Raw genomic sequence first — 12,208 nt, forward strand, 5'->3', positions numbered from 1 at the left:
AAAGTTACTGAGGAAGAATACACAAACTAGGAGAGGCTGCAGCATTTTGCTTTTGTTTAAGCCTGCAGGGATGGCAATGATTCAGCATTGTTTTGCAGTCCACAAGAACTTAATGCCAAGTAAACCTTATTAAACTTTAAGATGCTACAAGACTCTGTGTTACTTTCACCTGAAAGTGTCTCCCATTCTCCATTCTCTTTTGAGAAAAATGTGCCATTGGGAACCTATGTATATCCTTCATAACTTATATTTCCATTCTGAGAGCTGTTTCATTACACCAGCATCCCCCAACACCCCTCATATCTGGTGTCCTCTATATATTTGGGACTATACCTCCCATCATTCCAGGCTACACAGGCTGGAGAGTTGTGATTCAGAACAGCTAGAGGCACCAAACTGGGGAAATCTCTGTCCTATGGTGTGTGATAACCATTTGCTAATGGTTATCACACACAAGAGCAGAACAAGGGGTTAAAGGCACATTACTTAAGGCCCAATGTGAATTTGGCTATCAAACAGGTGAGGATAAACCCCCATTGCCAGCTTGGAAATACCTTTTCTGTGCATGCTCCAAACTGTCATTTCCACAAGTGCCCCACTTTAACCTTCCAATTTTCCCCATGTGAAAAAGTAGTGAGAATGGGAAGGACAGCTATGAAAGAACTAGACAAGATCTTACAGAGAAAACATATACAGCTGAACACTATAGTTAGAATCATCCAAGCCATTGTATTTCCCACCACCATATATGAATGTGAGAGCTGGACTGTGAAGAAAGTGGATAAGAAGAAAATCAACTCATTTGGGATGCAGTGCTGGAGACAACTAACTGTAGTGCCTTCACAAGCAAAGCTGGATGATACCTAAGTACAGTGCATCCATGCCATACGTGGGCACATTATACGCAGCTTCAAGCTTACACTGAAGCTGCATGACAAACATATGCCATGCGTGCTGCCACAGGCATGCACCCCTTTTTTCAATGGGGCATGAGCATAGGTGGAATTTCCCCTTACATGGGGGCGGGGGGAAATCCAGAATGGATCCCCAGCATAAAGGAAGGGCCCACTGTATTGTTTTGTTTTCAAACATTCACTGTTTTGTTCTTTAGTATCTGACAATCACACTGGTGATGTAAAGCTGAGATCCATAGACTCCACCCTTCTGGCATTTTGAAAGTCTATAAAAACCATTCAGTTCAGTCAGTCTTTGAAAACTGGTCAGTTTGTGATCCAAGCTTATATTGATTTTAGCTGTGCTGTTTTCCTGCATTTGGGAGTGGTTTGGGAACTTATGTTTATTTTGTTATCATGCTGGTGTTTCTTGTCTCCTCTAATCCTGCAGAGAACTACATGTATATATTTTTGTGAATACAAACATAGAAATATTTTTAAATGCAAAAGGAATACCAAAGTAACTACTAATAATGTATTTATTTAAGATGTTTTTACATCGCTCAGTTGGCAATTTCCTCAGTGACATGTATAGATATTGGGGAGGGGGGAATCCCTTAGAAATTTTTATAATAAAGACAAATAAACCAGTGAAAACTGTGTCAACATGTTAAAAAATGTTAGAATGAGTCACTAACAGAATGTAAAGATAAAGATAAAGTAAACCATAAAGATAAAAATCAAAATTGAGGACTTTATGCCTGCCTAGCTAGGAAGGTCTTAGCCTGGTATCTTCATTCTACATTTTTAAATATGTGTATATGTACACCATAAGATGACCAAGATGAAACATGGGTCACCTATCGCCAACACCTACGACTCCTTGAACACTTTCATCAGCGCTGTTTACGCACAATTCTAAATATGTCCACGATGCTGTAGCCTTTTTCGAAAGCTCACGGCGAACAAGTCTCGAAGAGAAATGGCAACGCAGAAAGAACCACAACCCGGAAACATCACCCAAGGAGACCTTCCGCTGTGCTTTCTGCAACCAGACCTGTTTGTCCCGGATTGGCCTTTTTAGTCACCAACGTGCTTGTACAAAGCGCGGGATGAGTCCTTCCTGAATCTTCGTTCGCAAAGCAAAGCCAGAGAGACACCTAAGATGTTTTATGTATAGTACATTTAAAAAACTAACTAGGATGTCAGGCAGGCATTTCTTGAGAGAGCATTCCACAATATCAAGGCATAAATGGAATTAAAAAGTAAAGCTAATCAACAAATTCTTACTGAACAAAACCATATAAATACAGAGTGTAAATACACAGTTCTAAAAAGGCAAGGAAAAAAAGAATGTGTTCACTTGGCCCTGAAAGGGCAATAGTTTTCAGGCCATGTAACCTTGTCTGGGAGACCCAGTGTAATGTAGTAGTTTGAATGTTGAACTACAAATCTGGAGACCAGAGTTCGATTCCCTGCTTGGTCATGACACCTGCTGGGTGACCTTGGGCAAGTAACATGCTCTCAGCCTTGGGGGAAGGCATTGGTATACCTCCTCTGAACAAATCATGCTAAGAAAACCCCATAACAGGTCTGCCTTAGAATCAACATTAGTTAGAAATGGCTTGAAGGCACAGAACAACAACAGCAACAAAGCTTGTCTGGAGAAGTTCCAGAACCAAAATAACACTGCAGAGAAGGCCCTATGAAATTGTGGAAGGGGTCTAAGGAAGGACCTCTGGGCACATTTTAATAAAGAGGCAGAATAATTTAGGTAAGATGAGGTGATTCCTCAAGGCACCCTGGTATTAAGACATTGCTTACATTCTCATACTGTTTTTAAATGTACTGTACACCAAACATCTTAGATGTACATATATTTTAAAATGTAATATGGAGAGAGGCTGCGAGCAGTGCTCTTTGTAGGAGTACAAGATGCTGAACAGTGGCAGGCTATTTATGGGGTCAATCACCAATCACAGTGTTTTTCTGAGTTGCTTACAGTGGACTGCTGACACTGAGAAACATCCCCAGCCAGGAGGAAACAATGGGAAGAAAATTAATCGGGTTGCTTTCTCAGGTTTGTATAATGTTTTCCATTGTTTCACCAGGCAGATCCATTGGTCTTGAAGAAAAGAATCAAGAGTTCATGAAAACTTTCATCAGTTTTAAATCTGAACTAGTTAATTATGTGAAAGGCACCCTATGATGCATATTAATTTGGTATCTCAGTAGAGTCCTACTGGCTATTTGGGAAAGTTCCAATCTACCCAGCCCAACACCATGCTCTAAGATTTTCCCACATTCTCTGAAGCATCAGTGAAGACCACAGGATAATGTATAATATCAAATGAGTTGGATTCACATTAGAGAGCTATGACTATTTTGCCTTTGAAGAAGCATGAGAAATATATTTCTCTTTCATGCTTTGTTTCTGTTGCTCATCATATGCTGGACTGGAAAAGAATATTTGCTTCAGACCAAATGTTGTTGATCTCCAGCTAGCCAAAGTGGCCAACGGTGGGAGATGCATTTCCGCAACAGCCTGAGTTGCAGAACAATTGTACATCCCTGCTCAGGACAGATGAGCTAGTTACTTCCTTAGCTCCTCCTCTCTGATTTTTTTGCTGTGTGTTTTCCCTTGTAGCATATAAAACATCTTGTTTGGCTGAGCAGTCAGTGAATACTGGTGCCTCTGTCATGACATAAGACATCCTGCTTCAGGATGCAGTGGTGGGCTAGGAAACTTACATGTTTTCAACTGTACAACTTCATGTTGTAAGCACTGTGAACTTGTTCATTGCTTCTCTCAGAGTAATAGTAGTGAGTGAGGGCAAGATCATTTTGCTATCTGGGACAGAGTACAAAATATCCCCTGTTCTCAAGACTTAGCAGTACTGAGAATGGACATAGTTCTGTCTTCCCAAATCTTGCCTGGAGACAATCCCTGCCTCCCAGCAGCCATGTCTTGAGGTGGCTGCCTCACTGTGCCTAACAGTAGGGCCTGCCCTGAACATGGCCTTTTAGACAATCTATTTGCTGCTGAGGCACACAGTAAACTAATCAAGGGGCCAAGGAAAGGCACAGTATGTTTAATTATTGATTTTTTAATTAATTTTAATGATAGGAGGGTTTAGGGGTTAATGCAACTTTTTATTGTGTTTTTATAATTTTTTATGCTGTAATCCCACCTCGATCCACAGGGAGAGGCGGGAAATATAAATAAATCATGTTGTTGTTGTTGTTGTTGTTATTGTTATTTCAGGAGAAGTGTTGTCCACTCACATTGGCCTGGATCCTTCAGATGTGAATCTAAACACTTGTAGTGTATTCATTTGGTAAAATGTGCTGAGTTGGTTGACCAGAGACCAATGCAATCTCACCGGAGCTGGCCCTTCTGTTTGCTTTGCATACCTTTTCTAAATTTACTGCTGAAGTTGTGGCACCAGCCAAAAATTTCAAGACAATTGCTTGTGCCCCGGCTAATTGAAGTGTTTTCCTTTGTCAGCTGCTTGGCTGAAACAATATGAAGTACAAAGCGGTAGCCATCAGCACGTTGGGTATCTCCGAAATACCATTAGTGGTAGAAAGAGCTTGAAGTTTCATTTGGCATTTAAAAAAGAGATAGAGTGAATAAGAAGAGGCACTGGATAGAAAGCTTCCATCATCTGTGTATTATTCCAGTCTGAGTTACTCTTATCCCACAGCCATGGAAATTCTTAATCAGGATAAAGTCATATACAGTATGCAACTGAAATCTTTGGTTCTGGGGAGTTTAAATGGCTGATCAGAGGGTCTGCCAAATAAAGTGGGGGTGGGGAAAACTTCCAGCCAATGCAATTCATTCTTGTTTCTTTCTCCCCTTCTTTTCCTGTAGGCATGTTTGCTATACAAAATTACAGAAATATCTTGATGAGGAGGTGATAAATGGCATCTTCTTACTACATCATATGTAAGAAAATGCGGCAAACATGGGATATAGCAGAACAGAATCTCCACAGTTCAGCCAAAAATCTCCTGATGTAATTATTTACAGACAGGGCTGGACATATTTCAAAACTTGGAGACAACTATTTTATTTTTTAATTCCACCAGTAGGCTGAGGACCCTATCACATGGGCAGCTTACCTTTCCCGAAGAGCAGCTTACCTTTCAGTGCTAATTCAGGAGGCAGCCAGTTCCTATCACACATAAATCACTGCTGAATCGCTGCCCAGGTCCATCCCGGATGCAGCCTGGGTCATCTAAGCCATTGTGGCAACCATTTTTAGAAGTTGGAAGCTTCTGTTTTCGAAAAAGGGGCTACAGAAGCAGTTTGCAGGACCCGGGCTGACTCCAGCATGGACCTGGGCGGCGATTTATGTGTGATAGGAACAGGCTGCCTCCCAAATTAACACTGAATTCAGGAAAGGTAAGCCGCTCTTTTAACCTTATGTGATTGGGTCCTGAGTCTTGAAATTGTGGATGGGACTGTAGGCTGCATCCAGAGGCAGAAGCATGATTTGGGGGATGGAGCTAGTTAGGTGCACACCATGAATAAAAAGTCTGGAGAAGGAATGAGAAATGATCTGGCCGTGTAGGTAGAAGTTTGGATCTTCAGATACTAAAGATCATAAACTCTAATATAAAGCTTAAGACTGGCCAATAGAACTGCACAAAGTTCTGATACACAAAAATCACCTCCAATTTTACAGGCAAGAGGTACTGAGACTGATGAGCAATTAGAATAAACCAGCCTTATAATATTTTTTATTGCAATTTTATTTGCTATTTCAAAATATTAACAGTGGGTAATCTTTGTTTATCTGCTGCAAATAACTCAGATCAACTAGTAGATTCTGATCTATCTTTTATTAGCCCAGTTTACTTGTTCTGGCTATTTATAATGTAATGCAGTCTGATTTTTTCCCCCCTGTGGGCAAGGGACTGGTACCATATTTGTACCCACCAACTACAGATGTCTCTTTCTTTAGTGGAAGCTTGGCATGCATTAGCAGTCAGTAACGTGCTGGCTGGCACTGGTCTGTGGACAACCAGTTTGAGTAACACAGGACTAGTAGCAACTGCTGAGGATAGAGACAGCATTATTGGAAGAGTAGATGAAATTAATAGTATTGATTTGCCTGGAGAGAATCAGCTTCAGTCTCTTGCAACAGAGCTGTGAGGTCCCACCTTTGAGGATCCCTGTGACTCTGCTGTAGCTGCCAGTGCTGTAGCTTTATGGTGCTCCTTTGGTGCTGTGTCATGTGGATGCAGCACCAGAGGAGCACCATGATGCCGTGAGCGCAGTGTGCAGCATCACACCGCCATGGGGCAGAATTGGCATGTGTCATGTGGACGCCACACCCCAACTCTGCCCTCAGACCAGCCTTAATGGCTGGTCTGCACAGCGCCATAGTTGTTCATATGAATCTAACCTAACTGTCTTCTGACTATTTTTTTAAAGGACATCTGATAGCATTAGAACAGTCCTAGTGCACCAGACAAGAAGCCTATCTAGTTTATCATCCTGTGCACACTGCAACCAACCTGAAGTCTATAAGGAAGACATGTTTCATTTGCATCCCCCCATTTGTACTGTCTTGATGCATGCTGCCTCCAACATTGGGGGTTAATATACTGCTGTCATGACATAGTGGTAGTTATTGGCAGCCTCATCATCCACAAAATGTGTAGATTTTGTAGATGTGTGATACCCAAGGGATCCAACTCTAGCCTCTTTGGAGAAGAGAACAAACGAGGTATGTTTGGAAACCCTGAAAATATCTCAATTTTTATCCATATGTGGATCAAAGTGACATCTGGAATTGATGCCATGCCTCTTTTGTATGCCATTTTGGCCACTATATGGCCCAAACTGGAGGTATTTCAGAGCACTGTCAGCCAAGTGCACCCATGGTGAGGAGGGCTCGGGTGGGATTGTTCCCTGCCCCCTTCAGTTGCCCTCCCTGGCTTTATATATTGTGCTTTACTATTATTGTGCACTGCTTTGAAATCTGTAGGTGTAAGTGGTTTACAAATCCTCATAAGTGTAATGCTGCCATAGGGCTGCTACGCAGCATCCAGGGTGGCTGGTAACCATGGTGACTTGGTTCCCAGCATAAAAAGCAGTTTAATGCTTGATGCATAAAAAGCAGTATACATTCATCTCTCCATATCCGCAGTCTTGCAACTTGCAGTTTCGATTAGTTGCAAATTGCAAGTCCGTGGGACAACTCCTCCCTCCCCTCCTTCCTCCCCTCCCTCCCTCCCTCCTTACCTTATTGAGGCAAGGCCTCAGCTGGCGTGGGCCTCTTCGTGCCAGCGTGGCCTTGCCAGGCCGGCTGGAAGAATGGCCACACCGGCTGAAGGAAGGCTGCGCTGGCCAGGGCAAAGCCATGCCAGCCAGGGTCTTGCCTCAGCCAGTGTGGGCTTCTTCTGACCAGCGCAGCTTTTAGCCGGTAGGTGCGACCTTCACTCGGCAGAAGCAAGGCCTTCAGCCAGCCTGAGCAGGCCTTCAGCTGGCCGGAGCAACCTTGCTCCTGCTGAGGCAAGGCCGCACCAGCTGGCTGAAGGCCATGCTGGCCGGAAGAAGGCCACGCTGGCCAAGGCAAGGCCTTCCTTACACCGGAGCAACCTTCTTCCGGCTGGTGCAGCTTTCTTTTGGCCGGAGTGGGCTTGTGTCGGCAGGAGCAAAACCGCACTGCCCGAGAGAATACTCAAGTTCCCATAGTCCCCAATGGAAGTGCACCATGGGGGACAATGGGACTTGAATATTCACGAAATTTTGAATTTTCTGGGTCACCCAGCCGGAATGGATCCTCCGCAAATTTGGAGGGACGACTGTATTACACTCTCTAGAAGCTTGTAAAGGTGTGATTTACCATTTTAGGCCATTATAAATAAATACATAAATACATAAATAAATGGGAAGGGGCTATCCCTTCAAGATCCCACAAAAGTTTCTCCCCTCTGATGTAAGAGTACATGATGTCTTGATGTCTGACACAAGCACTCTTTGGCCCCACAGAATCTTACAGTACATACATGGGAACATACACTGGGAGGGGTCTAGTACCTTCACATCCTACTTATGGGCTGTGTAAGGTAATGGAATGCAGGATGCTGTGAATAGAAGAAATAGCTGCTGGGTTTGCGTCGTAGGCCTTTGCATATAATAACACACAGCTTGGCCTTAAAAAGTTTATTGATGTTTCTTATCAATGCCTTATGGATATAATGATGTTCTTGAGGAAGATAATTTACACAGGGTATATTAAGCAGGGGCTGCTAGAAAGATCAGAAAAAACATCCTTAAAGGATCCCTCCATTTGCTGGAAGTTGGGATAATTAACTGGATGTAATCTATACTGCAGTTGCTTAGAAGAATCTTATTAAGTATTTCATCTTAAGCAACTAGTACTGATCCCTGACTGGTTCAAGGCATCATTTGATTGAGATCTGAGCCATTGCATTCGAAAGATGGCTTACTTTTTTTTTAATTATTATTTTTCCTTTACAACATTTCACAGTGGAAGTTAAGTTCATTGTGATTGGCTTCATGATAATGTAGCGCTGGTACAATTCCAGTCACAGTGAGGCAGGTATTTCCTGGGGCCCTTTCACACTACAAAGTTGTAGATGTATATTCCCCTTTAACTGAAATAGGAACATCTCATATCCTGGAGTCTGCATTGTGGTGAGGCGCCAGAGGAGTTCTCTGGCGTAGAATTCAAATACAGTGGACCCTTGTTATATGCTGGGGTTTGGTTCCAAGATCCCCAGTGTATAACAAAATCCGTGTATGCTCAAGTCCCATTAAATATAATGACATAGCAAAATTGTGTCCCTTATAAAAAATGGAAAATCAAAGTTTTATATTTGAAATTTATACTTTTTTGAAACATTTTTTGAATCCGTGTATTAAAAATTCACGTATAAGAAGGGCCGACTGTACCTCCTTCCTAGATTCTAAATCCCAAGATTCCACTTGACAGATCCATGGTAGCTAAAGTAGAATCATAGCACTGTAACTGTGTGGTGCGAATGGGCTCCAGCTCTCTTCTAAGGTAGAGCTTGGGCATCTGTGGCTCTTCAGCAGCTGTTGGACTCTAATTTCCATTAGGCATAGTCAGACTTAAAAGAAGTTTCAGCGGAGCCCTACAGTTGTATCATTTGAGGACTCATCAATGCTGTTGGTTACCCTGTGAAATAGATTATTTGTTCTAAAAGTGGAAAGATTAAGAGAAGTCTCTAATAGTGCAATTTACCCAGATGTAAATCTCACTGAGTTTAATAGGACTTCATTTCAGAATAAGTGTTCCTAAGATTGCAGTCTGAGAGAATTCAAGGGCTTGAGGATTGGGCTTTTCAGTGGGTGGACTTGGCATAGGTAGAGTGCTGTTAAATTCTGCGATGATGTTGGTGTTCATTAACTTAAAATTTTTTTTTTAATTCCAAGGAAATATTTACACAGAATGAGAATAGGAATTCCAGCTGCCAGCTTAGGTTACATCTTGGAATATTCATCCCAAATATAGCAATACGTGGGCAGGCAAAGCAGACAGAGAAGAGAAAGAGGTAGAACCATCTGGGAAGCTGTAGTTCCCTTCATTTGACAGTGTTTGGATAGCATCCATCTGTGGGAGCCAGTGACTTCCAGAACTTTGCCAATGATGAGCTGCAAAGCCTTTAATAAAATAAAGTACTACAACATGAACTGTTAGGAGATCCCAGAACAACAGCAGAATGAATGTGTCAGGAAAGAACAGGGAAAGAACATGTGAAATATCCAGCACTTGATCCAAAGGGCTTAGGACTAACCTATCTCAGTCCTCTGAACACAGTTCGCTCTCTCTCCAGAGACGTAGCCAAGAGGGGGGTTCTTGGGGTCCGGACCCCCCCTTCCGTTAGAAACATGAATGGTGCGTGCTGCTGCGCTGCCGCACCCAAGCCCCAATATAATGGTGGCACTTAGTCTGGACCCCCCCCCTTCCTAAAATCCTGGCTACGTCCCTACTCTCTCTCTCTCTACACACTTGAAAGCACATTTAATTTCTATTCCTCCAAGGTAGTGCTTTCATTACAAATAGATCGTATTTTTATACACCTCAGTATGCAATATCTTATACTTTGAAAAATGTTGTGTCTCTCTTCCTACCCACCCGGAGGTATATTTATTACCTCTCCCCCACTAATCTTCATTCCTTATTTTAGGAATAAGAAGCAGTAGGTGCAGTCCAGTTTTATACAGATGCAAAAAAACAAAAACAAAATAACATTTCTACAGCAGACACTGAAAAAAGCAGAGGTGGCAGGTAGCGGGAGGTAAAGCAAAAAGGGAGAGACGCATGCACTCATTACAGGTGATGGGGAAATTAGTCAACACAAGGAAAACAGAAAGCAATTATTTTGCTAGCAAAATGGCAGGAGATTTTACAGGTTTCACCGTAGTGCCTCAAATAGTTTAGAGAATAAAATAAAATTTAAAAAACAGTAGTTGGTTTTGTTTTATTTTTAAACGCTAGAGTGAAAGGCAGGAATCTATCTACATGTGATAGAACAAATGCCTCTAATGTGCCAACTTGCTAGGATTTGTGCTGCACTACAGCAATGTAGAGATAACATTACATCTTAAGGAGGCAGAAGAGTTTATGCATATATTTGATGACACTGTAAAATTGCAGAGAAGACATTGAAACTGGAATAGTTTTGTTCCCCCTGCAGATTACTCAGTAGATGTATCTCATTTAGTTACAACATAAACCCTAGCTAGGCATTAGTAAAGTGTAAACACATGAGAAGAATGAATGTGCTAGCACAACCTCCCTCCCTCCCTGCATGTTTCTGTGGCTTTCATGGGTAGAGAGCAGCTTTGAGAGGGCGAAAAGTTCTCCCATGCAGTTCTAAGTACTGGAAAGTCAGTGTTCTAGAGGGCATGGCAATCCTTCTCAAATGAGACTCTAAATTTTACCAGTGCTTTCCTGTACTCAGAATACCTGACATCATTGGAAATGACCAGTGAGGAGACATAGAGAAATGAGGTTAGAGGTAGCATACCAGAGGTTCTAGTCATTCATGATTTTGACTGGTTATGAGAAAACTAATGTGCATTGCTCAGTAAGATAGCACACTATGGACGGAATTTGACATGATAGATAAAATATGAGTCTCTTGTTTAATAGTGGGGTTTTGTAAAGTGTGTGTGTCTTTGCATAATTCTAAGATAACATATTATTGAGAAATATAGTCTACTTTGTCTGGTTTTATAGAACCCTTTTGTTTTTATTTTAAACCACACTCTTAGTAGGAAACAATTCAGAGCAACTACCTTTTAAAGTACCTAGATTCAAGGCACATTACAATTACAAAAACATTTTATTGCCATTTGCCAGATTTAGAAAAGTAGACAAAAGTGTGTTAGAGTCTAAAGACTACTTCAGCAATGACGAAGTACTTCCCCATAAGAAACAAAAGAGGTGTTCATGCACAACTCTGTTTGGGTACCTGTTGTCTTCACATGCTGAGATGCTGCAGCCAATCACAGAATCCTAGTGAGGTATCTTACTACACGTGATGTAAACAAGGGTATAGTTTTCACCATGGCACTCCAGATTGCACACTTGTTCTGTCACAGAAGTGTTTTGTTGTACCGTTGCTTCTCTAAAGAGTTCCTTGAAGCCTTTTCAATGGCAAAAATTAAATTGATTTTTTGATTTTCTGTGTCTGCTGTTACAACCAGAGTATACATTTAACTTAAAAATGGTTCTCTTCCATTTTGTGTGTCTAAGTAATAGCATTCTTTTTATTTATCTTTTAATTTTTAAAATATAATTACAAAGAAGGGGGAAAGAGGGAGAGAGAAACAGAAGAAAATGAAAAATAGAAAAGAGAGGGAGGAGTACATACAATATAAATGTGACCTAGGCATGTAGGTTGGCCATACTTCCCAACATTTGTGTCGGTTTTTTACATCAGCTACTTAGTTATGTATATGTAACTATGTATAACTAACTAGTGTCTCCTGGCTTGATTCCCCACAGCCTACCTTAACAGCCAGAAGCTACATTGAGTGAAAGAGGTCTGTCCAGTTGCCCAACAGGACACAAAGAGGATGATATTTCCAGTCTCCTTCCAACCCCGAGGGAGGCTGTGACAAGGAATTGCAACAGGAGTCCTGCTTCTGTCTGTCACAGCCTTACTCAGTGGTGGGAGCAGGACTGGAAATATCATCCTCCTTGTGCTCTGATTGGCAAATGAACATACCTCCTTAGCTCAATGCAGCGGTTAGCTTTTAAGATAGGATGGGAGGGGTTAAGTAGTCTTGCATTAAGGTT

The 12,208-nt window shown here is 41.8% G+C and overlaps 1 protein-coding gene across 11 annotated transcripts in view; it reads left to right on the top strand.

Annotated features, from left to right (window-relative positions):
- The first annotated feature begins 2,929 nt into the window (after positions 1–2,929).
- The window catches only part of CACNA1G (calcium voltage-gated channel subunit alpha1 G), a 270,365-nt gene continuing 261,086 nt past the window's right edge, over positions 2,930–12,208 (top strand). For all 11 annotated transcript variants that reach the window (XM_089537162.1, XM_089537177.1, XM_089537228.1 and 8 more), the window contains exon 1: positions 2,930–2,973. In XM_089537162.1, coding sequence (XP_089393288.1) covers positions 2,941–2,973 — 33 coding nt within the window. In that variant the 5' untranslated portion in view covers positions 2,930–2,940. The remainder of the gene's footprint in view (positions 2,974–12,208) is intronic.

This window comes from Sceloporus occidentalis, unplaced genomic scaffold (genome assembly GCF_023333645.1).
Source record: "Sceloporus occidentalis isolate IW3139 unplaced genomic scaffold, rSceOcc1.0.p SCAF_1, whole genome shotgun sequence".
Lineage (NCBI taxonomy): Eukaryota > Metazoa > Chordata > Lepidosauria > Squamata > Phrynosomatidae > Sceloporus > Sceloporus occidentalis.